Raw genomic sequence first — 26,671 nt, 5'->3', positions numbered from 1 at the left:
GCCAGTGGTTCTGCCCTCATCCTTTTGCTAACACATCCTGTCCTCTGATTTCCTGGCAGTAGGCAGAGCTAGCAGCCACAGAGAAGAGGTTTGTGGGCCAAGGTTAGTGCAGGTACTGCTGCAGGCAGGTTGTACTGCAAGAGGGGAATTGTGCTGCAGGCTGGTTGTGCTGCAAGTACATCTGTTGTACATCATGTATATAGCAAGGGGCATGTCCCCACATGCCATTTAATGCCTAGGAGGCATTTTATGCCTTTCAAAGGCAGAGTGCTACTCCCACCTCTCACCAATGGTGATGCTAGTGAGAGGAGTTAGGAAATTTGGGAGTCAGTCCTGAAAATATTGGACTCAGGTGTGTAACCCTATTTGACTTTAGTGGGATTACTCATGAGTTTAAGCGTTTGCAGAATCAGACCCTTGGGATGACATGCTTATTTACATAATGCTCCCAGTTTCTGATTTGTCAGCGTCAGGCCCTTTTGTGTTTAGATCCCGCAAAGCTTAAAGTTCTCTGTGAAAGGGTTTCACTTAACGAACACTGGGAAAATATATTTAATCACTTTGAGTGACATATCTCCCAGAGCAGAGGGCCCAGACAAAACCCAGCACAACACGTAAGCCCCACTTAAACCATGTGTTAAGTCCAAGAGGTTTGATTTATCCCAATGCTATTTCAGCTTTATGTTCATAGAGTTACACTGGCATAAAACTGGAATAATGTAAAGATAAATCAGGATCAATGTTTTTTCCTCAGCACCCAGCCTGGATAACAGCTTGGGCTATGAATCTTTTTGGAAGGCAAGAAAGGAGGATTCTTGTCTCCCAGGCCATACACCTGCAGCAGAACCATTCTTCAGCCACTGCTCCAGCCTAGTAGCTAGAATAGCTTGCAACCCTACTTCCCCGCTCGCCCCTCCCTGAAGAGGAAAAGAACCAGAAGATCTGTACAGCTGTGGATCTTCCATCCATGTCCACTCTCTGTCCCAGGCTCCCAAATACAAACCTGAACCTGGAGCCCTCATAGATTGGTCTCCATGCTGTTCAGGGACAGGGATTGCAAAACTCTCTGTATGACTTTCCCAGTCCTATTCCCCCTTTTGCACAGTGGAGCTGCACTTAGTCCACTGCAAAAGGAGGGGCACTTTCTATACTTATAGGCAAATCCTGCCCCACCACCCATAAGGATCTAAGTGGTGCAAGAACGACTTTACATGGGCCCTTTGCAATGAGTTGAATTTAATTATTTATGTATTTGTATTATTATTTTTATTATTAATAAGATATGGATATGGATATACAGAAAATAATAGGTGCTCCATTTGTAGTGCAGTATTACAATCAACATCTGTAAAGACTGTATGTATGTGAGAGAATCACTCAAGTTCAGTGTTATGTATTGTTCAGTGTTGTGGACCACCTGAAAGTCACTAGTGTTATGTGTAGGCACAGAGACTCAATTGGGACCTCTCTGTGGGCTATGTAATTCACAATTTCCTAATATTAGCTGGGTTTAAACTTATTTTTAATGATGTATTTGAAATATATATATTAATTTGTCCAATATAAAATCTATAGTTTATACAGAAAAATCTCCAAAAATATTTCTATTGCAGTAATTTTAAAAATGCAGTTGCATAAAAGACTTGGGTCCAAACCCTTTTATTTTACCCATCAGAGTAGTCCCATTCACTTTAATATATTGCTGTTCTGTGTAAGAAAAAAAAGTTTGGTCTTGGTGCATTATACAAAAGATGAATAAAACACATGAGTAGTTTCTACCAGTGCCTCTTACTCTCTGGAAGTTCCTGATCTGTGTGAGTGTTCATGCTGGCTTCTCTTTCTATTCTGAGTGTTATATCTTCTCCATTTGAACTATAATAACTGGGGTTGAGTCTCAAACTGTGACAGTTAGACTAATGATATTTTTTAAGGGTCAGATTTAAGAATGCTAGCCTTTTACGATCTGCAAAATAATTGGGGGCACACTTTTGCACAACAGTTATTTGCTCCTGCAGTTTAGATCACTTATATGTGGTCACAAGTCCAAGTGACCTAAACTGTGACTACAAAATAAATAAATAATTGTGGGTGCAACACAGCTTCCACAATTAAATGTGCCTGTGGTTTTGTGGAGACCTGCTAGAGGCCTGGTTAAAAATATGAAGCTAAATGCCTGATAATACATACAGCAAAAATTGTTCATTGTAGGAGGGGAACTTGCAACACCACTTTTAAGGGACTCAAGACTTGATCCTGCAAGGTGCTGAACACTTTGGCCCCTATCCAGCAAATGATGTGTTTAATGGTTAACTTCCCTCATAGTTGAAATCAAGCATATACCTAAATGCTTTGCTCATCTTGCAGGATTGAGCCCACAGTCAGATTAAAAATCATATATTTAAAATATATTGTACTTGTATGGTTACATGTAACACCTTGTTATGAAAATTGAATTTAAAATCTATCATACCCTTCGCTATTTATACTGTTTGTTTATATTTTCTATTGGGCTCAGCATGTACAAATGAAAATACACTGGTCAGTTTCACTTTTGTTTATACTCCTTTTCTGTCTCAGGCACTAGTTGCTTGCTGTGATGGATGGGTTGGAGAAACTGCTTCAGAGTGGGAACTGTTACCAGTTGAAGGGCCTGTTCTGCATTGCTATGCCAGTTCACACCAGCTGAGGAGCTCGCCTTGAATCCTTTTTGGTTAGATAAAAACTATTTTTCTTTTAATGTATAAAAACAAATCATGGAAACATTTTCATTGGTTTTAGATTTTGAAAAAGAACCCTGAGAGTTGGGGGCAGGTTTGAAAACAGTAGCATTTAATCTGTTAAAGCATATGATTTCTATTGCATTGTAGCCCTGAGTCGATTGAGGATGATGAGAGATTCCTTTCTTCTCCGAGAATTAATCCATATGTAATGATTCCCTCCCCTCTCTTCCTGCCCTGCCCCAGTAGCACAGCTTCTACCACAGTATTGTATGAGGAGCAGCCAGGCTCGAGCTGTAAGTAGCCCGCAAGAAGGAAACTACAATTCCCGTGATGCCGTGTATCAGCGCAGTGCGCGATGGGAGTTGTAGGTTAACTGCGTTTCTGTTCCCTCAGAGGAGGGATGAAAAAACTACCATTCCCAGGAAGCGCGGCGCTACCGCGCAGGCGCAGAACGGGGTCGGAGGAGGGGGCGTGCTCCACGGGGCTGTCTATGTCTGTCGGTTTCGGGCGCTAGTCGCCATTTAGCGCGGAGAATTAGCCGGGCCGGGCGCAGCGGTTCCTCCCCGCTACCCTCGCGAGGGAGACACCCGGGCTCCCCCGGCTGGGGCCTTGCGGAGGAGTCGGCGGCGGCGGCTTCGCGGGCGGCCCCGGTGAGAGACCCGCGAGGGGGGTTTCCGGCTCCCTGTGAGGCGCCGGCAGGCAGCGAGGGGGCCGGCCCCGCGGCGAGCGGTTACTTCCTACCGGGAGGAGGCCGAGGTCGCCATGGGCGCCGTGTGAGGCGAGAGCTCCCCCGAGTGACCGGGCCGCGCTTCTCTCCCCCGGCGGGGCGTGCCGGGCCTGCCCTCCCCTCTGGCGGCAGGGGAGTGTGGGGCCTGCGCCCCCGGCGCACCCTCTTCCCGGCCTGGGCCTGCCCCGCTTCCCAGCCCCGGGGGGGGGCCGGTCGCTTTTCCTCTCCGCGAGCAGCTGGGCTGTCCCGCTCCAGGCAGCCAGCGGCTGCTCCCGGCCCGGCACCTGCCTCAGGCGCCTCTCGACTTCTCCCCCCTACTCCCGTGTCCTGGCCCCGCTGCTGTCGCTCCATGTCGGCCCCGCTGCACGGCTCCCCGCGGCAGGATGGATGTGGACGCTAAGCAGGGACCCACCCCGCCGCTGGCTCAGCCGCCGCCGCCAAGCCCCGCTGTGAGGAGCCCTTGGGACCCTCCTCTGTTGCAGCAGCAGCCGGACGCGCTCCCCGCCCAGTGACACCTCCCACCCCGCATCCTCTGAGCAGCGCTACCCCGAGCCCCGCAGCACCATGTCGGAGGGCGCCGCAGAGAGCAGCAGCCTGGCCCCCCGCTTCCTGGCTCCCCCGCCGCCTCCGCCCAAGAACGGCTCTAGCTCGGACAGCTCCGTGGGGGAGAAGCTAGGAGCCGTCGCTGACCATGATGGCTTGGGGGCCGGAGGAGCAGGCGGCGAGGTGGGAGGCGGGGGCCGGAGCGAGGAATACCGGCGCCGCCGCCACACCATGGACAAGGACAGTCGTGGGGCTGCAGCCACCGAGCACCGCTTCTTCCGCCGTAGCGTGATCTGCGACTCCAATGCTACAGCTCTGGAGCTGCCTAGCTTGCAGCCCGCAGCACCCCCGGCCGTCGCCACTCCCGGGAGTATCACCCCGCTGCTGGGCTCCCCTCCTGAGCCTGCTAGCCAGGCCCCCTGCATCTCTGTGACCCACGTCCCCCTGCTACTGTTGCAGCAGCCGTCTCTGTCGCTTCCCCCCGAGGAACAACCCATTCAGGAGCCCCCTGCAGCAGAGGACACCGCCCCGTTACTGCCCAAAGGAGAGGCAGAGGAAGCCGCCCCCCTACTCCCTACCAGCACGGCAGGCAGTGCGGCCACCGCCAGCCGGGAGCTCCAGGAGGGGCGGAACCGCCAGCAAGAGGATATCGAGGAGCTCGAGACCAAGGCGGTGGGCTTCTCCCTTGACGGCCGCTTCCTCAAATTCGATATTGAGATTGGAAGAGGCTCCTTCAAAACTGTCTACAAGGGGCTGGACACCGAGACTACAGTGGAAGTTGCCTGGTGTGAACTACAGGTAAAAGAGGTGCTAATTCCCCAAGCACGGTCACTGCCTTGCTGCCAGCCTCAAGAGAAGGGTAGGATCCTCAGGTGACAGGTCAGCTGTCCTTGGGGATAGGGGACACAGTTTTCCCTAGGTGCCACTCAGCCAGCCATTCCTTCAGTGGAGGGAGCAACTCCTACCATGAGCTATAGGCTGCCTGTTTGATTCCCTAAAGGTCTCTTGGCCCTTATGAGGTTGTCCAAGCGCTGAGTCTTCAGAATCAGTAACTGCTTTGAGTTTGCTGTAGCACTTAGCCTTCATGTCTTCTAAAGGTAATTTGGAGAGTTGCACAAAATCCTTTACCTGAGGGAGTCTAGATAAAGGGGTTCAAGCTATAAAATTAGCATTCACACTTGTTAAAGTCTAGTTCAAGTCTACCTCCAGCTAAAATAATTTTTTTTTCAGAGGATTGGCATTTTACATTAATTTAAGAGAAATGTATAAGGTAGGGGAAACACTTGCACATGTAGCTAACGTCATTTTACAGGAGATACTCAAGAAATATGCTAGCAAAGTGCACATAATACAGAGGTAAACCAACCAATGTAAAATTAAACTTGAGTTGGTAGTATACTATGAATCAATCCCCAGTAGTTCAGCCTAAGTCCCATGGCTGCCTGTTGATACGCTGGGAAGTAAATGCTTGCCTTTTGTAAAATTGCAAAGGCTAAAATTCAACCTTTCCAGGTAACTATCTGGTTAAACTAGTACAAAGACGTTGCCGTACCTGCCAGCTCTTCACTTCGACAGAGCCAAGGCTGTGCCGAACCCCAGTCTCATGATGGCAACAGCAGCAACTTCAGCTCCGTTGCGAGTTGGAGCATGTATAACTGAATGAGAGGTTGCTGTACAACAAGGTTAAGGGGGAGGGTAGAGCTTGGCTTACCAGTTACAAATATCTGAAATAGGGGAATGGAGAGTCTTTGCTCTTGAAAAATTGGAGGGGGCAGAAGAAAGGCAGCAGTGGAAAATAATGTTCCCCATTGCTTCTGAGGGATCAAGTGCATGATCTCAGTGCTCTTTCCTGAATGGCTGCAGTATCTCATGTGCCAGAATTCTTTCTCTTCCATAGAGCAACTTACCTACTAAGAAAAGGAGTACTTGTGGCACCTTAGAGACTAACAAATTTATTTGAGCATAAACTTTTGTGAGCTACAGCTGAAGTGAGCTGTAGCTCACGAAAGCTTATGCTCAAATAAATTTGTTAGTCTCTAAGGTGCCACAAGTACTCCTTTTCTTTTTGCGAATACAGACTATCACGGCTGCTACTCTGAAACCAACTTACCTACTGTCACAGTAAAACTGAAAAATGACTGAGACCACCCTCAGGTTGTATTTGTAACATGCATTTTGAAAGCAAATGACACCTCTGCCAGTATCCTGGGTAGCTATGCATCACCACATACCTAATAGGTTTGTGGTAATAGCTTTGCAAGCTTTTTTTTCTTTTTCTTTTCTCTTAAACAAATCATAAGACCTATCGGTGTACTCGGGGTATTGTTGTAGTTAGTCCTGTCTATGTTTAAATGCCCAGTCAGATGGTAGGCGCTACTTAAATTTTCAATGCGCAATCTGAGTGGTGCGTTATCTGTTTTCTGTATGCAGTCTGATGTAATTTTGATTTGAAATCCTAACCTTGTTCTCTGTTTAAAAGGCTCTTTGAGTTCATCTCAATATTCAGATATTGTTTATTGTCCGGAAATGATTGTCAGCTTGGTAGTGATAATTTCTGACTTCAGCAGGTATCATGACAGTCAGAATGTACTAATGGTTTTGGGGTACTACAGAAACAAATTGGCTAATAGAAACATCACATACCTTTTTATTTACAAATAAGTCTCTTTATAAAACAGACTTAAAAGAATGTTTAACTTCAAAATCTGTTATCGGACACTTCAAAAATAACAATTGTTGGAATAACAATGTAAAACGGGGAAGAAAATCTTTATAGAATAAGAAAAGGGTGATAGCCTTCCAGCAAAACCTAACTGGAATTCATGAGTGGTTTGTAGATTACATTGTTACTTACATTTCACAGTTTGCAGTTTGAGTACCAACTGTGTGATAACTCCACAGGGTGAGTGACAAAGTTACAGGGCATGAACAGAGAACTGTCCTGTAGGCAGTAGAAATAAACTAACTACTACAGAAATGAGAGCCTGTTATGTTTTCTTGGTCTGCTCACTTCACTCAGACTCATCTCAACTGTATGGCTTTGCAAGGATGAACTGACACTTTATAAGGATGATCTACTGATTCAAGGAGTGTTGCAGAGAGGAGGAATTAGTCAACTCCATGCCTCAGGTGGACTAATTTCTTTTGTGAGCACAAATGAACTCTGATTCTTTTAGGGATGTCTTGACTTTGTGACCAATTTATGCTTAAACTTTTCATCCTTTTGGTGCTTTGAAAAGTATTATTTGAAAACACAATAGCTGCCTCTTGTCTATAGTTGAACCCAGTAAGGTTGGGGAAGAAATTCAAAGAATTAAATCTTACTTTTTCTTTTGAAAAGAACTCTGTCCAAAATGTTCAGTTTATTCCTAGATCTCAACACTAGCACTGCTATGTAATTTGGGAGCTGAAAGGGCATTCTAGACATAGGAGAAGTGATGAGCATGGCAGTGTCCCTTTAGTTCAGGAGGTGGGTGTTTTTTTTTTTTTTTAAATCCAGTGATAGCACTAAGTCATATCTGAACTTGGTAAGAATTTACTTAAGCATACCGTGTAGCCACAGACACAGTTTTCTGGCTAACGCTCATTTGCATGATACAGCAGCCTAATCTGGTTTAAGTAAAACTTTGATACATATATGGTATCACACAATTTGAAAAGATGATAGAGGAATAAAACATCACAGTTCTTATTTGCAAGGCACGTGATGGGGGGGGGGGGGACTGCAAATGCAGTGTATGGAAGCCTACCAAAACTTCTATATGTATTTAACTTAGTCTTTTGAGTATACATTTATTGTCTAAGTTATCTGAAACACCTTTGCTGATAGGAAAGGCTAAAATGCCAATATTTTTACTGTTTATCGAAAGTGTTAAATATTTTTCATCATGAAGTATTCAAATTATATAGCACTGAGTACAATCCTGCTAGAGCATTCAAGGATTTGGTGTATTACACAGGCAAGCCTAGAATGGACTTGGCAGTAGAATGTCTGTTTTAACTGTGGAGTTTCTAACTGGATGACACATCTGTCTTTAACTCTAAACTAGGAACCAGGTAGGGAGATCAAGGGTAAAATTTTAGGGAGTGTCTCATTTTTCAAAAGGAATGTAGATACTTAAATCCATTTTGAAAAATGACTTATTTTCCCAAGTCACTTTGGAAAAATCTCACCATGTCTTTCAGAAGACTGGATGACTGCATGGTGGTGTACCTTGTGTTTGTCAGGCTGAGAATAGTAGCATAAACGGAAAAGTAAATGTATTTTTGGTTCTCCAAAAGCTACAGGTGTGTAACTTAATGGCAGTTATCCCCTTTTTTTCAGGTAGGAAACATGGGTGAAATTTCTGTTTTTTTCTTTCCTTATACAGGGAAGTGGGAATCTGTGATCTGGACGATCTGGGGGCTCTGGTAGTGATTCAATGGTAGACCACTAAGCAGCCTTGTAGGATATTTTGACTTCACTCCAAATGCTTGGTTCTCACTTCTGTTGTTGTTCTTCCACTGGTTACATGGATTGAAGTGTATCTTCCATTGTCATAACTGGAAGTGTCATAACCTCTTTCTAGATGCAGTTAGGGTCAGCACTCTCATAGGCTTCATGATGTAGATGGCAAGCACAAAATCAGTTAAATATCTCCTTATGAATGGAATGGCAATAATTCAAAGAGGGGGAAATAGCTGTGTGTAACTCTTAACATGGCTGGTTAATCTGTTAGTTAAGAATTATTTTTCATTTTTGAACAGCCTCTTTTGGTTCAAGTAGCATTGATACTAGGAGGAATACATGATGCCTTATTCTTGTTACATTAAACGTAACTCTATATTATTGAGTAACTTTAGGTCAGAGGAAGTTGCAGTTGATTATTCACGTGAACTAAGTCTTAGGTGTGGTCTGTGAACCTCCAGGTAAGTCCCTTCTTTCCTCTCACTGAGTCACTTTTGAGTGGGATTGTGTAGTCTACTTAGGTTCGTCAGATACCACAGACCTGCAGAATAACTGGTTTGAACTGAGAATCTTCTGTGTGATGTTGGATTGCTATGGGAATTGATCACTTGTGAAAGAGCACTAATACTGTGTATTTTTTAAACATGAAAGTGTGGTGGGTGTTAGGTCTGCTCTTAAAATAATTAATCCCTCCTTTCCTGGTGTGTGTGTGTGTGAGGAATTTGAAGAATTACCTTTAAGTTGGAAAGGGTCTTCCCTTTAATGGGGAAAGGGTGATACAGGAGCCATCATGTGAAAGTTATTTAAGTTGGTTGTGGAAATGCTTCCAAGGTGCTAGTGAAAGTAATATTAGCTGGAGCAGTGCTCCACTCCAGCTCTTGTCATACAGCATTTGCCCCTTCTCACCCCTACGGCCAACCGTAGCTTCATGAAGCTTTGCTGACATACACCACGTTTGCCATTCCTGTATTTGGCATCTTTGTAGAATTAATTAGGGTATTGTGCTAAATCGTCCCTCTTTCACATGGAGAGATGTTTGGTCCTGGCCCTAGCAGGACGTTGAACCTTATCCTACTGTGATGCAAGACAGATGTCAATTCTGGAGGTGAGACTGGTGTAGTAGTGTGTTCTGATAGTTTTGTTTAAACGAGTAAAAGCTGAAAATGAACTTAATCTGAATTGCTTGCTATCTCTAATTCTCATTGTTAGCTCAGCTCTGATATACTGGCCTACGACGTAGAACTCTAAATTCCATTTAGACTACACATTCGTATCCACTATATTTAGGTTTGGGATTAACAGCCCCTAGTGATAAGTGTCCTTGCTTTTCTAGCAATAATAGTAAAGCAGTTGAGTACAAACACAACTGCATTGCTGTTTACATGCAACCGGCATTACTCTAAATTAAACTGCAGGAGGGAGAAATGATAAAGCATGCAGCCCTTGAATTTTACTACAGGAAGCAGTAATGTGCAAAACGTGTTTTTCATACACAAATTCCACCGAAGGAACATTCTGGCTGTGATAGAAAATGTAAATAAGGAAACACCTATTTAAGGTAAAATGTACCCTTATATAAATATTTATATAGGATATGAGAAGTTGTCTGGGTATGAGGTAGGTTTCATTCTTAAGTGATTTTGACGCAGTCTAATTGTTTATTTTTAATTTAGCTCAAACTCTTAATACAAAGATGAAGCCTGTAAACACATACAAATAAGTGGAATGTAAAATGTAGCTTACAGGCTTTAATATGCCAGTCTGTGCAGACTGGTTGGTTCTCATGCTGTTGCTTGGACAGTTTAGGGTCACTGAATGCCTCCATGATGTTCTGTCCTGAGCCAAATCTGGTGGATTATGGGGTAGGATGCCAGTAAGAGACGGGTTTTCGGTCTTACAGGGCATGTCTTTCTTCTGCTTTCATTGGGTCATAGTAGAAGATGATTCTTGGAGACAAGTTGGTAGGCATTCAGAGCAGATGAACATGCCACATGAGAGTGCATTGGGCGACCATTTGAGAAAGCAAGACCTGTTTAGTTAGAAAACAGATCACTTCATTCAGCTTGAATTAGCCTCCCTTGAGGCTTTTGATTATTTGGACATGCTTTACTTGAATGGTGTCCAACTTCTTTTCAATCATAACAGTGAGAGGCCATGTTTCAGTCACATGTTTCAGAATATTGACCCCCAAAGCATTGTATATGCTTAGCCTCATCTCCCTGCTTAGCAGGGTGGTCGGTTTCCAGAAGATGCTCTTAATGAGGTGCCCGACTACTGACTGTGCTTTTTGCAATGCTTTCTCAATGTTGCCCATATTACTGATGACAAAGGCAAGGTTGATGAAATCACTGACAGTCTTGGGTGGCTGCCCATTAAGGTGCTTGAGCACTCAGTGTTCAGAGTAATCAACTGGAAGTATTTTGCTTTTACCCCAATTAATTTTTGGGCTGACTTCTGCGACTGAGCTTTCCCAGGATTTTAAATGCTGCAACTAGCTTGTCTGTTGATTCAACAGCTAATGTTGTGTTGGTGAGGTTCTTATCAAGGCATATGTCAAAAGTGCATTTACTTACTGTCTGGTCAAGTGCATAATCTATGATGACATTGAAAAGTTCTGGGGCATCAAAGCATCTTTGTCAAATTCCCAACTTAATTTGGAAGAAGGCAGTTCTTTTCCCATGTAAAAACACAATTTGAGGCGTCCCCATATGGGAGATGGGATACTACAGAGGACAAATATGTTGCTCCAAACTGAGGAACTATTCTGGAGATGAAGAATATTCAGAGTTATCACTTCCAAAATTTGCTATTGATTATATTAAATCTCATGCTTTAGGTTTAAGACAGTCTCTAACTGCTAGAGAGGGGGATGAGATCTATATAGGGGGCAGATGATCTCACATCTGCATACTATGGGTTTCTTTCACCTTCATCTGAAGCATCTGAGATGGGTCATTATCAGAAACAGGAAACTGGATGTAAATTGACTTAATCTGATCTAGTATGGCAAGTCCTACGTTACTGTGCCTACCTAGTATTACTTGTGTAGTTTTAACTGGATGGATACAAAATAAATGAGGTTCACTGTCAAAGTAATAGCATTAAAGCACTAGTTTTTTTGGCAATCATGTATAACTTGAGACAATTGCCCAATCAAGTATAGGAAAATGCTGAAGAACCTTAAGATGGAGGTAATATAACCACTAAAGTTTTAAATACTGTCTTTTCATAAACTTGAATGCATATAACTGTGTGCAGCACTTATGAAGGCAGCATGATCATGTGAAGATGCACCACAGAGAGTGCCTAGATTAACCCTTCCTTGAATAAGTCATTAACAGACTGGTTAGGGATGACTGGGAGGGAAGAGGATGATCACCAGGACAATCCAAATTGGGTCATCCGCCATCCTTGTGGAACTTCTACATTGTCATCTGATCTAACCCTTAGGCTAGTGCCCCACCAAGTGGTTTTAAGGCATCCCAGGATGTCTTGCCCAGAATTGTTGAGACGCATGCTCTAAGGGGTGCAAGAAAAGGTGCACATTCATGGCATTCTTTATTACAACAGAGTGGGCATGCTGTTAAAGAAACATTCTGCAGCTAGCTAAAGATCTCTGGCTCACTCCAGACTGCATTATTTTCAAGGTTTCTTAGAAAATGCTCTTAAAATACTTGGATATTTTTTTTTAAAAGTGATCAAGGATTTTTTCAGTAGAAGAAAACTTTGAGAATGTTGGGGTGTAGGTGGGAGAGCTCTTATTAGACTTTCATTTGTAAGTCTGGACTGTAACTTAAAATTTCAAGTCTGAGCTTAAGCTTGCATTGATGTCTGAGCTTACCTGAAAAGTGGAAATTTAGCAGGCTGCAGAACATATATCCTTATTTTGAAGCCCACTTCCTGGTTACAATGACCAGGTGCTGCTGGGTGACACACAAGAGAACCTGGCATTTTAGCAGGCTTATGCTGGGAGGAAGGAATTGTTGTGGGGGAAAAGGCTAGTAATACTTTCAGTGCAGAAAGGGATATGCTGCCCTCTGCTGCTTGTTTAGTGCTGTTTTAAATGCCTGAACTTGGGATACTAGAGCCATCTAGTGATTCACAGGATAGGCAGCAGCAGTAAAAGCTTGTTACCTCTTATCTTACCAGTAAGACTAAAATGAGGTGGAAGGCCCACCAAGCCTCTTCAATTCTTGGCATGTCTGAGACAGCCAACAAAATTTTTCTGTGCCAATTTATGATGTGGAAACTCTAATGGGAATAGTTGAAGAACCAACAGACTTATTTCAACTACATCAGTGAGCAGTCAACAGACTGTGAAACTTCTGATAACTATCAAATTGAGTGCCTATTCTCCCAGTGCAGAATAACTCCCTTTGACTGTGATGGGAGAATAGGGTTCCTTAAGCCACTGATGCAGAAAGGAGAGATTCTGTCTCATGACTTTTCAACTCCCTCTTTATCTAAGTGGTTGTACCAGTTCCTACTTTTGCTACACCAGTAGCTGAAGATAGTTTGTGAATCTAATCTGCTTCTTTCCCTGTCAGTAGATATACTTTTTTCATTTTTCATTGGCCACCTTGTTTCTCCCCTTGAACCCACACAGTGAATGACTGTGAAACGTGCCCATAATCTGTAATATGCCTGTGTTGATTGATTGGTAGTAGAGGGATAGGACCCTTGGTTTTTGAGTGTTTTGGCATAAGTTAGATAGAATAGTTGTGATGGGATGCATTTGGATGACAGACAATACCATGTGTGACATATGACGGTAGTATGGTATTGTTAATGCAGCTGGTCTAACCAGATAGTCTTGCTTAGCCTTTAAAATGTCTACTCAATTGGTATCAGTTACCCATGCTTGCCTCTTATTTTTTTGCTGGCTGATCTCTATTATGGTGTTAACTGCCCTAACAAGAGATGAATCACTTCTGCCTTACTGACTCTGGTGAGTTGCCTGGACTCAACATATGAATCTTGAACAATATGTAAACATTGACTATTTCTCTCCTTGTTAAGATGATGGACACAGACTAGAGCATATGAATATTGCTATTAAAAGATGAAATCCAGGTGATTATCTTAAGGATTTAAACATCTGTGTACACTTATGTAACCTGCTTCTGTGTTACTGCTAGGATTTGGTTAAATGTTACAGAATGTCAGCATTTCTTTATTTTCCAGATGAGCTTTTAGTGTGGCTTTATTTCTTAAAGCATTGATATATTTCACCAAACAACTATTTTTAGTTTTCTCTCCCCTGGTGCAACTGTTTACAATTTAACTTCAAGATGCTGCCCACATTCCTTGGGGTAACAGCAATTTTTTTCTGAATAAATCTGTTTCATCAAGAGTTATGCATATATGGGAAGCATTAACTTCTGAAATCCTGTAAGTACTCTATGCTGAAATGATTTGTGCTGTTTTCAGCCCACTCAACATCAGATACTTTTAGGCAGGGGAAGGAACCATGAGAAATTATGTCTAACTTGAGTTGAAGGAAGCAGTTGAGACTTACTGAATGCAGACCTCATTCTGTCTCACTATAGGTTAACTACATCAGAAATACTGGTGGGAAAACTGACTGAATTTTAGAAATCTCCCATGTTGAGCTTCCAGCAATATTTTTCACTTCAGTATTGCACTCGGGATCTAGGCAAGTAGGGAGCTGTTGTGTATAGAGTGGTCGTTGGAGGAAACCTAATGCTGGTCACATTCAGTGAATTGTATGCTATTTTCTGCTTTAGTGAATTGTCAGATTTACCAGAAGCATGTAGTGTGCTGGAAACTTAACAGCAAAAATTAAAGTAGCTGATGGCAGAGTGAGCTCTAGTTTCCTCTTCGCGCCTTCTTTTTTAGTGAAAAAACCACAAACATCCTTCACTTGCTTATTGATTCAGCTGCTAATCTGAAAATGGCTTGGCCCTTTCTAAGATGTTTGCATCTGAAAATTTTACCGTGGACACTTGCATTTTTCATCTTGATGGAAACTACAGGCCAATTCAAATTTTATGACGAGATTTTGCTGTTCAGATACACAATAGGCTAAGGGAGCAACTCCTGACAGAAAAGCCCCACTGTCTTATGAGTGAACTTTGAAGAATGTATAGTTATGAGAGTAAACTTGGACAGAATCTGGAATGGAGCCCCTAAGCCAGTCAGGTACTAATATTTCAGTATCTTTCTGACACCTCCTGCAGCAAATCGGGTACTAGATGTATTGGTGGTTCTTCTCCACTGGATTTTACTGGTGATGTCCGGAAAGGGGTCCTGATGCATGGGCAACTCAGGGCCTCCATATCATCTGCCCAGGCTTGTGCCCTGGAGACATACACAAAACACTATATTCCCCTTCATCAGGAAAAAAATACATTACTATGGAATTTTTCTAGTGTGGGAGTGGTGAAAGGCTTGTTTCTGGAGTGCAAATGCATTCTAGGACTTGTCTGCACTAAAATTTCTGTGCTTTACATGGCTCAGCTGTAAATTAGTGGTCCCCATTGTTGATCACAGGGTAGAAAGGGCTCTGGGTTGGTGTTGCCCTTTGTTGTGTGGACTGGCTCTGGGCTGCTCTATACAACATGGTGTTTAAAACATCAGTTGCTGCCTGAAGCTTTAAGAGCTGTTGAAATTAATGTTGAAACTGCAGGGGGAATGTTCTAGAAAAAGTGCTCATTTTGAGACTACATTAATGAGCACAAGGGAACTCTTCATGCTTTCCAGCAGGGTCCACATGTGCCAGTTAGCGCATGACACTCCAGTGAGCACTAAAACTTACACTCCTCTAGTGTGGGTGAAAATGTGGTGTAGATAAGCCCTAAGTCACTTTAATATTGCCTTGGACAGGGCAAAACCTAATGACTTGGTATGACAGATGACTTCCTTTATTGTCTATTTGGTAAGTTTTCAGTCTGCTGATCTTCAGAAGCTTTTTCCAAGGGCCTTAAATTGTAAAATCTTTATATGAGGAACTCTCTGGTGATCTTACTGTGTGTAGACCAGGCCTTACATGTGGGCACTATTGTAATTGCCTGTGATTTGCATTTTTCATAAAGCTTCTAAATTTCTACCAGAGCTAAAATAGTCTTTTAGACTGCTTACGAAGCAAAGATGCTTTCAACCTTATTTGAGTACAGCAACTCTTTTTAAAAAAAACAACAACAACAAAAAAAAACAGCTCTCTGCTTTTTTGGTACCTCTGCCAGATTAGTAAACTTCAAAGTGTAAAGCAGCTTCTGTAGTTAAGAGAAGTGTGCTGTAATACTTTCCCAACATATATAAAGACAGACAGGAAGGAATATGAAGTGCCTGTCATGGACCAGGTGTAGACAATATTTAAAATACTGAGTGGGAAGAAAAGAGAACTGGTTCTCTTGCTGCACTCTCAATTTGACTGGCAAAATGACTTATTTTTTTAGAGGCTTTAATGCATGTGATGGCACTTGCTTGAAATAGGACAAATGTCCAATCTTATAGTCAGTGTTTCATTAAAACTAGGGAAATACGTCATCCAAACAAATCTCATCTTTTCAACCTGAGACTTTATTTGTCTTAGGCTTGGGGATTCATAGCAGCTGAAGCTCCTTTTATCCAAAGTGTAAAACAGAAGTGAGGTCCGTTGTCCAGATATTAGAGACCTGAAAATAAAACTAGTTATGACCCAGTGCTGCTGACTGTGCAATTCCTCATAAGGAACTTTGAGGGCTGATGAAGCATTTGAAAGAGAAAGTTGGAAAATTGCAAACAGTTCCACATTTTATATGGTCTTGTCTTTAAAAAAAAACAAAAACAAAACAAAACCAAAAAACAAAACAAAAAGCCTAACACTTTAAAATGTGTGAAGCAGGATGGCATAAATCTGCCAGTAAATGTTCAAATGTGAAAACTGCTAATCTGCATGAACATAAGTATCTGCTGCTTGTGCTCAAACTTCTAGACTAAAACTTCAATTTCAGATTCTGCTCCTAGCTCTAGTGACTCTCACTGATTTTGATTAAGTCACTTAATCTTGTCATGCCTGCATTTACCCATATAAAATCAGGCTCAGGTTTATTTGACTCTCAAGGCTATTGTGGATTTAATATTTGTGAAAGACTTTGAACATGAGAAGCACTGCAGTTATACATGCACTCACAATTTCCAAAATGTGTGGTACCAGGGTCAGGCAAAGTTAATTAGAATATCTGGTGACTTGCTGGATTGTTCTGTTAAAGTGTTTTACCTCTGATCACGTATTAGAGCAAGCTGCATGGCTCATCTTTTGCACAAGGTGAGATTTAAAGCAATTGTAATTAGCTGTCTATGAAGCAATTTATTTAGTTGGGGAGCAAATGAACCACTTAGTCTTGCAGCAATATCCATGTATTGGTTAGTGCTAAATGACTAGAAAATTCGTAGAAAACTCCATGGTGGCTTTGACCTCTCTGAAACCTCTAAAGAGAACACGTTGGATGTACTGATGAAGGACACAAGTGTTAAATAGAAACTGTCTTGTAGTTGCAATTAAATTACTTAATGTTGTTCCCCCACATTTGGGTCAAGTGGAAAAATGGGGAGACTTTTACAATCCTAGAAAGTCTTACTTTGTACATTATTTTCTCCAGCCAAATAATGGTACTTGACCTATCCCTTTTCTCTTGTGACAACTTGGGATAAAACAGCTGCCATCTAGTGACCACTGGTTAAGACACTGATTAACCATTACAGTGTTTCTGAATTTTAATGAACGCATACATATTCTGAGTTTAAGACTTGGCAAGAAATTCTGGTTGGTGCTACTAGGTTCCCACACTCCATGCTTCCCTACTTGAAGGGCTTATCTACACTTAAAATGCTACAGCAGTGCAGCTACACTGGGGCAGTGCTTCAGTGAAGACAGTAGTTATGCCGATCGGAGAGGTTCCCCGATTGGTTTATGTAATCCATCTCCCCTAGAGGCAGTAGCTAGGTTGACGGAAGAATACTCTAATCTAGCCAGGGCCTTGTTTGGACCTATATTCTTTGGTGGCCAGTGACGAATTCTGCAAAGCAGTAGAATTACTTAGTTGGGGGAACTTTAATTTCAGCTTGTAAAATTACAGTGGATAACTGTTCTGTAGTTATTTGGACAGTAAAACTCACAATTAATACACACACATCCCACTTAATAGTAAACTTTCTCAAATTAAATATCCAATTACAATAGTTACCTTATTATGCTTTTAAAAACTTATTGTTGAAAATAAGTAACATCCTGTTCACTTCAACTTTTTCTAACTTAGTGCCAAATTTCAGTTGAAGCTCAAACAATGTGTAATTGCATTGTGGAGGGCAATCACAGTGGACAAGGAAGATTTAGAAATTGGGGAGGGAACTAAGTGTGTGGCTTTTGTCTGCTGGATTGGTGGTGGTGGTGTAGGGTTTTTTGTCACTTGGGATGGGAATGGAATCTGAACGTGTGGGATTTCAGTTTGTGTTTTGGGGGGAGGGAATTAAGTGACATTTTTTTTTTTTAAATGTGCAGAAAGATTCTCTTTTCGCCCCCCCTTCCATGAATCCCCTTCTTACTTTCTGTGGTGATGGTGGCGGTAATGTTGACCTGTAGGTGTAGCATCTATTCCTACCCAGGAGAAAGATGCAGGAGAGATTTCTCTTCTGGTTTCTCACCTATTTCAAGCAATATGCTGCTTGCCTCCATTAAACTGGAGTAATAGTAATAGGATGAAATTTAATAGTGAGAAGTGTAAGGTTATGCATTTAGGGATTAATAACAAGAATTTGTTATAAGTTGGGGACGCATCAATCAGAAGTAACGGAAGAGGAGAAGGACCTTGGAGTATTGGTTGATCATAGGATGACTATGAGCTGCCAATGTGATATGGCTGTGAAAAAAGCTAATGCGGTTTTGGGATGCATCAGGAGAGGCATTTCCAGTAGGGATAAGGAGGTTTTAGTACGTTATACAAGGCACTGGTGAGACCTCACCTAGAATACTGTGTGCAGTTCTGGTCTCCCATGTTTAAAAAGGATGAATTCAAACTGGAGCAGGTACAGAGAAGGGCTACTAGGATGATCCGAGGAATGGAAAACTTGTCTTATGAAAGGAGACTTAAGGAGCTGGGCTTGTTTAGCCTAACTAAAAGAAGGTTGAGGGGAGATATGATTGCTCTCTATAAATATATCAGAGGGATAAATACAGGAGAGGGAGAGGAATTATTTAAGCTCAGCACCAATGTGGACACAAGAACAAATGGGTATAAACTGGCCACCAGGAAGTTTAGACTTGAAATCAGACGAAGGTTTTTAACCATCAGAGGAGTGAAGTTTTGGAATAACCTTCCAAGGGAAGCAGTGGGGGCAAAAGATCTATCTGGTTTTAAGATTCTACTCGATAAGTTTATGGAGGAGATGGTATGATGGGATAATGGGATTTTGGTAAGTAATTGATCTTTAAATATTCAGGGTAAATAGGCCAAATCCCCTGAGATGGGATATTAGATGGATGGGATCTGATTTACTATAGAAAACTCTTTCCTGGGTATCTGGCTGGTGAATCTTGCCCATGTGCTCAGGGTTTGGCTGATTGCCATGTTTGGGGTCAGGAAGAAGTTTTCCTCCAGGGCAGATTGGAGAGGCCCTGGAGGTTTTTTTGCCTTCCTCTGTAGCATGGGGCATGGTTGACTGGAGGGAGGCTTCTCTGCTCCTTGAAGTTTTGAACCATGATTTGAGGACTTCAATAGCTCAGACATGGGTGAGGTTTTTCATAGGAGTGGGTGGGTGAGATTCTGTGGCCTGCGCTGTGCAGGAGGTCGGACTAGATGATCAGAGTGGTCCCTTCTGACCTTAGTATCTATGAATCTATGAATCAAAAGTGTGAGCAAGGAAAGGTATTTAGATGGTGCCTGAAATAGTGTTTGTCCCCAAGACTGCCCATCATGAATCTGCATTTAGTCCCTCCACAAGCCACCTGGCAGATTAGGGAATATTTTTTCCTGTGGTGACCATTCTCTGGAAGAAAGTGGATTCTGCAGCCATGGAATTGTGGTATTCACAGAAGTTGTGACTACGGTTCACACCTGTATAGATGTCTTGACACTTAGATCTATGTGCTTCCAAATTTAAGACTACCAGCTGGTAATCTAATCCACAGTTGTGTTTCAGTAGGCTGCTTCTTTCCCCAAGAATCTACTACTTACCTTGCTTCTTCCCCCGCCCTCACATTTTTTTCCAGGAACGGGGGGGGGGGGAAAATCTATGTACTAGACTGTAGCTGAAAGGGTATCGTATTTCAGATCTGCCTTCTCTTACTTTTCAGATGACAAAAACATAAGCAATAGCTGAATTTTCTCTCTTTTTGGGGGGGGAGGGAGAGGTCAATGACAGTGAAACTCAGCAATTTCCTTTTCCACTTCCCTGAGTTTTGTGTGGAAGTAGTTTTAGTTTTCCATTTTGAATAGTCATACTCGCGTCATTAGGATGGGATGGAAATATGTCAGTTGTTTCAAATGTAAATATTCAATGCAACAGCTGTAAGTAATCAAGCTCTAAGGTTAGTAGCTAAGGGGTCACTTTCTAGGACTGTAGGCATTGCTTTAACAAAATTGGAGAAAATGTTTGACAGTTCCAGAACTGTTTTGATGAAATAAAACTAATGAGCAGCTTTTGTTACTGGCAAGACTCAATAACACACACTGTTTTATTGGGTGAAGTGGGCCCTCTTAGAACTGTGAGTTCCACCTCCCATCATTCCTCAGAAAATCCTCTTTTTGAGCCATAAGTCCTCATAGTGACCACATCCTGTGGGCTGTTGGAGATGAGAAGCCACTGATGCCATTTCTAAGCAGCCAGAGAGGTTGCTGTTAAGTAATTTAAACTGCTTCTCTGCCTCCCTCCTTTCAGAGTCTGAGTATCTGTCACTATACTATTCTTAGTTTTGGGAGTGGACTCTTCTGGCATTCTTCAGGCTCCCTCTTCAACTGAACACTACTGGTATAGCCTAAATGAGTTACATTTAAGCAAAGACAGGGATGCCTGACTTTATTTAGTTGTAAATAGCAAGGAGCCACTTATCAACATATCTTTTTTTAATGAGTCTACCTGACATTGATAAATGGAGGGGTCAGCTTTTATTTTTCAGGTTAAGGAAGGTATCTGCTTCCCTCAGACTGTAAATGAGACTTAATTTATTCATTAGTTTTGGGAACGGGGTTTGGGAGACTGCAAATCGCCATTGGCCACGTGTTACATGCATTGCTGAACATAATGTGAAACTAAGTGCCATAAAAAGTTAAGTACCAAGTAAATGGTTGAAAAAAGCCTTTAATGGGAGAATGGCCATGGTCATTAATTTGGTAGAATAGTTCTTGTGAAGACAAATGTGTGAGGCTGTGGTTCTTGGCTAGTGAAGATTGAAATGATCAGAACAATTAATTTAGTTCTTGCTTCTTCTGTCCTCCCTCCCCAGAATAGTAATGTGCTCATGCTAAAATCTAAGGCAGGGGATGGGGAGGGATGGGACTAATCCTGTTCCAGTTGAACTTACTAGCTGTCAGAATTTTGAAGAAAGCAAAAGAGCCAACCTTGTAAAGTTTCATCTGGCTGAAAGGGATACTCCAAAGGTGCTCTTGAATGCATGGTTCTGTAGCAGACTACCTTCTAAAAATAAGTCATCTGCGAGCATTAACCATAACTGGTTCCCTTTAGTTTGCCAGTATTCACTGGCTTGATAAGAAAAAATTACCTATCTTACAGTAACTATAGTTTTTTGAGATGTTTTGTCTACATGGATTCTATTCTTGATGTGCATGCATCCTATGTGTGTGAGATTGGATTCAGTTGGTCAGCAGTGTTCTTTGAGGCCCAAACCAGTGACCTCCCTATCTAAAGTTAGGGCTCAACTCCTAATTTCCTTCACCAATACAGAATCCTAGAGGAGTAGAGCTACCTGGTTGTGGGATCTGATACACATCTGATCTGGAAGATTCCCGTGAAGATTAGTGTCTCTCAAAAGTGTGGACCATGCTCCACGTAGTTGCCCTACAAATTTCAGAAATGGACTCATAGTTACAGGGGTAGTGGCACTTGTCCCCTTTTGTGGTCTCTGAGTGCACCCATTCAGGTGTTAGACCTCGTGCCTTTACCTTCCCGTGGTGGAATTCCATACTTTACTCTTAGTCCAGTCCCTAGGCAATGATACCCTGTGTATTAGTTGTGCTTATCCATCTGACTGAGTTCTGACATCTGCAGTTCTTCAGAGTCTGTGACAGTGTTCAGTGACAAAACAGCCTTCTTAAAATACAAGTATTTTTTGTTACTATGTTAAAATAATTTAAGGTTTAAAAGATTTCAAACCTAGCGTCCTACCTAAAGGTTTACCATCCCTGAGGCTAACCTAGACGGGACTAACTTACGACATCACAGCTGGTGGGTGCTTGTCTCAGCTTATTTCCTCTTAAGAATTCCCTCATCACTGTATAGTGTTCCTTTTTAAACCTGCCACAGTTCTTTTGACCTCTGTTGTGCACAGATCTTTTCCTGTCCTGACACTGTCACTTAACAAAATCAAATGTTTTTCTCAAGACAAGTGACTTTTCAACATTTTTTTCCCTTAATCCCTTTTCAACTACACCAGTATATTCATACAGTAAAGCTTCCGATAACCAGGTTAGCAAAGAGCATTCATAAATTATTACAGAACAGCTCCCCATCTATCCTCCTCTGTTATTCCAACAGGCTGTTGAGGCTGCCTGAGATCTGGTGGAATGAACTTTAATGGAGGGGGGAGGGAGGTGGATCTAACCTGGCTAACTCATAACACGTTCTTATACAGTTGGAAACCCATATCTGCAAAGCCCATGTTCAGTCTAGGTATGTCCCGTGTATGTTTTTTGTCCTGTTAAGGTAATTTCACAATGCCCTTACTACATCAAGTGTATGAAGTTTGAGATTGAAGTTGAGATTGTGTGAGGTTTGAAAAGAAATTGGGAGGTAACTAATTGGTTCATATAGAACTCTGAAATAACCTGGGGAAGGAACTTGGGATGAAGCCTGAGAATAACCCTGTCCTTCTGAAACATTGTAAAAGGGGCATGCCATGAGGGCCTGAATCTTCTCCATCTTTCAAGATGAGGTTGTGGCTACTAACAGGCAGCTTTTATCAATGGGTGGTATAGGGAACAGGTTGTTGAGGACTTCAAGTGTGGGGACCCATCAACTCTAGTAGTTTGATGTCGAAGAGGGAAGGGAGCTCCCAAACAGGGAAAATCATGGGTGGGCAATGTGCAGATACTGCTGCTAATGGACCCTTGTGGAATTAATAGAAAATCCCTATTGTTGCAGGCTTAACAAATAGCCATTTCAGCAATATTGGACTATTGTCAAGTAAGACAGAGGTACTAAGGTGCCTAAATAGAAAACCCCTTCCCTTTATAAAACTGAATCAGTTTAGTTGAGGCTTTACTGGTTCGGAGCACAATGTTCAGAACTTCACCTGAACACCTCTTTTGTGGGCTGCCAGTCAGCAACCGGGCTATCAGCTGTAAAGCAGCTCTGTCTGGGGTGCAGGATTTCTGTTCTGTATATTTGGCAGAGCAGATAACATGATCAGAGCAGGCTGTGTTGAGAGGTTCACCACATCTGAATACCAAAACTCACTGTGCTGGCGCTATCACCAGGACACATGGTATTCACCCAAGAGTTCTGAAGAAGCTCCAATAGGAAATTGAAGATGTAACAACTGTGATATGTAACCTATCCCTTAAATCAGAGACTCTGTTAAATGACTGGAGGTTAGCTAATATCCAAATTTTTAAAAAAGGGTCCAAAGGCAATCCTGGTGATTACAGGTTGGTAAGCCTAACTTCAGTATTGGGAAAATTGTTTGTTTGAAACTGTAATAAAGAGCAGACTTAGCAGAAACAGCAATGAGCATGGTATGTTGGAAGAGTCAGCATGGCTTCTGTAAAGTGAAATCACGTCTCACCAAGCTATTAAAATCCTTTGAAGATGTCAACAGGTATGTGGACATAGGGGGTCCAGTGGATATAGGATACTTGGACTTTCAGAAGGCCTTTGATAAGGTCCCTCACCAAAGGCTCTTAAGCAAAGTAAGCTGTCATGGGATAAGAGGGAGGATCCTCTCATGGATCAATAACTGGTTAAAAGATGGAAACAAAGGGCAGGAATAAATGGTTGGTTTTCACAATGGAGAGAGGTAAGTAGCAGGGTCCCTCAAGGATCTGTACAGGGGCCAGTGCTGTTCAACATAATCATAAATGATGTAGAAATGGGGATAAACAGTGAGGTGGCAAAGTTTGCAGATGATACAAAATTACTCAAGATAAATAGTTCCAAAGCAGACTGCGAAGTGGTATAACTGGTCTCATAAAACTGGGTGACTGGGCAACAAAATGGCAGATGAAATTCAATTTTGATAAGTGTAAAGCAATGCAAGTTGGAAAACTTAATCCAAACTATACATACAAAATGATGGGGTATACATAAGCTGTTACCCCTCAGGAAAGATTGGGAGTCACGGTTGATAGCTCTCTGAAAACATGAGCTCAATGTGCAGTCGCAGTCAAAACAGCTAACAGAATGTTCGGAACCATTAGAAAAGGGGTAGATATTAAGAGTAAATATCATAATGCCACTATATAAATCCATGGTATACCCACACCTCCACTACTGTGTATAGTTCTGGTCTTGCAATCTCAAAAAATATGTATTAGAATTGGAAAAGGTACATAGAGCAACAAGAAGGATTTAAGGGTTTGGAACTGTTTCCATATGAGGAGAGATTAAAAAGACTGGGACTCTTCAATTTAGAGAAGAGACTAAGGGGGAATATGATAGTCTATAAAATCATGAATGGTGTGGAGAAAGTGAATAAGGAAGTATGATTGACCCCCTCATTGACCACAAGAACCAGGGATCACCCAATGAAATTTCATAGTCAGCAGGTTTAAAACAAATATAAGGGAGTACTACTACACACAATGCACAGTCAACCTGTGGAACTCATTGCCAGAGGATGTTGTGAAAGCCAAAAGTATAACTGAATTAAAAAAAGAATTGGATAAGCAGACATGGGTCCATGATGGTCATGGGATGCAACCCCATTCTCTGGCTGACCCTATACCTCTGAGTGCTAGAAGCTGAGATTTAGAACAGGACAATTATTGAGCGATCTCTCATCGTTTATTCCCTCTGAAGTGTCTGGCACTGGCCATTGTGGGAAGATAGGATACTGGCCCAGATGGACCATTGCTCTGACCCAGTATGCCATGTTCGTTCTTATATTGTGATCATGGACCCTGCATTTTGCCTCAAGATCTCCAGTGTCATGGGGATTGTCAGGAAGGCATTCATTAATCCCTGGCACCAGGGGATGAAAGAGGCATCGGATGGACAGTGAGCCTGGACAGGAAATCCTTCTTGAAGAGAATGCTTGATGCTTTTTGTTCTGGCTTGTGGCAAATAGATCTATTGATGGGAAGCTCTACTTATGAAAGATGCTCTGCACTGTTGCGTCTTTGACTACACGGTTGTCTGAGGTCTTCGAGAGTTATGAATACCTGCAAGATTCAGGGCCATCAGTATGATCCAGTGATGAATACATCAAGTATAGAGCCAAGTAATCTCCTGACATATCGAAGATGGCTGGCTCCTCTTCCTCAGTCATAATACATAGCTGTAGTGTTATCAATCAGCGTGTGCAGGGTAGGGATCCCTGGAGTAGAAGTAGGAATTTTTGCATGCTAGGAAGATGGCAAATGTCCCAGAATATTTATTTATTTATTTATTTATTTGCTGGGAGGTTGTAGCTGTGTTGGTCCCAGGATATTAAAAAGTCAAGGTGGGTGAGGTATTATCTTTTATTGGACCAACCTCTGATGGTGAGACAAGCTTTCTTGCTACACAGTGTCCTCTGAGGGAGCCTGAAAGCTTGTCTCCTTCACCAACTGAAGTTGGTCCAATAAAAGAACATTTTATGTGCAGATGTACTTCTTGAAGGGACCATAGCATCTGTCTGAAGGTGACCTACATGAACCTCCCTTCCTTGAATGGAGACTTCTGTTACCAGTCTCTAGATAAATAGGTGGAGGTTCAGAGAAATTAACTCCTTTACCTACCTCAAGTGGATTTTTCTACCAGTTTAACAAAAAGATGATTTCTTGCAGGATCATGACTATATATTGTTTGCTGGATAGGTACGCTCTGTGCACGCATGGTTGAGGTCAGTGTAGGTGAAGGAGAATTCTGACATTATCACATAGTAGATGCACGAGGCCACATGTCCCGTAAGTCTGAGGCATGCTCTTACTAATGTCTTTGGGGGAAGTTAGTGGTTGAGGTCCTATAATTTGGAATCTCTCTTGTGGAAGATAAGTTTTCACTGACCTGACCTGGAATCTAACGTGGCTCCTATAAACACTGCTGTGAGTCAGTGTTTGTTCTGAATTTAAAGACCAGTGTGGTGAAGAGGTTTAAGGTTATTGGGACAGAGTTAGCCACCTGCTGAGGTGAACTTCCCAGATTGACCTGTCAATGGTATATGGTAGATCTGGATGCTACATCTCAAATGAACATCTAACTGCCAACCATTTGGTGACCACTCTGTTGTGAAAGGACCAAAGGGTGGGATCACGTACTAGTTTAGATGTTCCTACTAGGAACCTGAGGTATTCCCTAGGGCCAGATGCCCAAATTATGAAAATGGGCATCTTGAAGGTTGAGAGCTGTAAACTGGTTTGAGGATCTAACAAGGGAATTAGGAAGCTAGTGATCATCCTAAACTTGAAATGATTGATAAATTTGGAGATGTTGAAGGATTGGAATAGGACACCAACCCCTTCTCTTTGGAATGTGGGGAAAAAAAAGTCTTGCCTTTGAACTTGAAGAGCTTTTTCTACTTCTCCAAGATGCAGGAGAAGAGTCCACCTCTTGCTTCAATAGTATCTCATGAGATGAGGTTCCAGAAATAGGACAGAACATGGGTGGTTCTAGGTAGGTATGGACTGGACTTGTAGGTAATACTTGTTGCTGATAATCTCTGACTCAGCAGTTGGTGGTGGTCTTAGTCAAGGCTTCCTGTGGCGGGGGAAGAAGCTCTTGTCAGAAGGGGGTGTGGTGAATGAGTATAGAGCCTCCAAATGTTTTTTGAGGGGCTGTCAAGAGTTGTATGAAATCTGTTGAGAGGAAAACATAGAGTGCGTTGTAGCTGCTGAAGAGGCATTGGCTAGTTTTCACTGGAAC

General features: G+C 42.3%; 1 protein-coding gene across 6 annotated transcripts in view; it reads left to right on the top strand.

Moving 5' to 3' along the window:
* Nucleotides 1-3,205: 3,205 nt before the first annotated feature.
* Nucleotides 3,206-26,671, top strand: part of WNK1 (WNK lysine deficient protein kinase 1) — a 174,299-nt gene continuing 150,833 nt past the window's right edge. For 2 of the 6 annotated variants that reach the window (XM_038395823.2, XM_038395814.2), the window contains exon 1: nucleotides 3,211-4,788. In XM_038395823.2, coding sequence (XP_038251751.1) covers nucleotides 4,012-4,788 — 777 coding nt within the window. In that variant the 5' untranslated portion in view covers nucleotides 3,211-4,011. Of the gene's footprint in view, nucleotides 4,789-26,671 lie in introns of all 6 variants that reach the window. The other 4 variants (XM_043517897.1, XM_043517883.1, XM_038395833.2 and 1 more) reach the window with 4 other exon arrangements.

This window comes from Dermochelys coriacea, chromosome 1 (genome assembly GCF_009764565.3).
Source record: "Dermochelys coriacea isolate rDerCor1 chromosome 1, rDerCor1.pri.v4, whole genome shotgun sequence".
Classification (NCBI taxonomy): Eukaryota; Metazoa; Chordata; order Testudines; family Dermochelyidae; genus Dermochelys; species Dermochelys coriacea.
This window is presented reverse-complemented; position numbering and strand designations above follow the sequence as displayed.